The sequence below is a fragment of the Cynoglossus semilaevis genome, unplaced genomic scaffold (assembly GCF_000523025.1).
Source record: "Cynoglossus semilaevis isolate Cse_v1.0 unplaced genomic scaffold, Cse_v1.0 C18894522, whole genome shotgun sequence".
Classification (NCBI taxonomy): domain Eukaryota; kingdom Metazoa; phylum Chordata; class Actinopteri; order Pleuronectiformes; family Cynoglossidae; genus Cynoglossus; species Cynoglossus semilaevis.
In genome coordinates, this window is record NW_007591510.1 from 1 (window position 1) to 578 (window position 578).

At 48.1% G+C, this 578-nt stretch overlaps 1 protein-coding gene across 1 annotated transcript; it reads right to left on the reverse strand.

Moving 5' to 3' along the window:
* Positions 1–24: 24 nt before the first annotated feature.
* LOC103399622 (hepatocyte growth factor receptor-like) lies at positions 25–510 on the reverse strand. The gene is made up of 2 exons (XM_008338285.3): positions 272–510; positions 25–196 (listed from the first exon to the last, which is right to left on the reverse strand). Exons 1-2 carry the CDS (start codon positions 395–397, stop codon positions 56–58), a joined length of 267 nt encoding a protein of 88 aa, XP_008336507.1. The 5' UTR covers positions 398–510; the 3' UTR covers positions 25–55.
* Positions 511–578: the final 68 nt, after the last annotated feature.

Here is a 578-nt window from a genome sequence, read left to right on the forward strand (position 1 = left end):
TTTGTTTTCAGTGAAGAGGGCATGTCATATTGGCTGCGTGTTGTGTTCGTGCGTCTTACAGGCCGTCAGGACAAAACTGGGGCTGCGGGAGGCGACGGCCCTTCAACAGGTAGTGAGTGATGTCATACGGGTCGACCTCCGGATACGGACTGGCTCCTCTGGTTAACAGCTCCCACAGTAAGATGCCGTACGACCACTGAAGGACAAGACGATCGTTGACGTGGAGTGAAGTTACAAAGCTGAGGTTCGTGTGACGCCAAACTGAACTCACCACGTCTGACTTGGTCGTGAACTTCTGAGTCTGCAGACTTTCTATCGCCATCCACTTGACTGGCAGCTTGACCCGTCTCTGATCCTGGATGCTGTAGTATTCCTTGTCGTAGATGTCCCTCGCCATGCCGAAATCAGCCACTTTAACGGTGAAGGTTTCGTCCAGCCTAAAAACGGAAAACAAACGAATGAACGAGTCAACGTTTCTGACTCAGAAGTAACGACGTCCATCACAGATAATTATTATATTAACCCCTGCACACAGTCAACAATAACAATAATCAAAATCATTTTAGTTTATTTACCTC

Coding starts and splice junctions, on each gene's coding strand:
- LOC103399622 (XM_008338285.3), bottom strand. CDS start 397: ATGGCGAGGGACATCTACGACAAGGAATACTACAGCATCCAGGATCAG. Junction 197..271: donor TCACGACCAAGTCAGACGTG/GTGAGTTCAGTT, acceptor CTTGTCCTTCAG/TGGTCGTACGGCATCTTACT.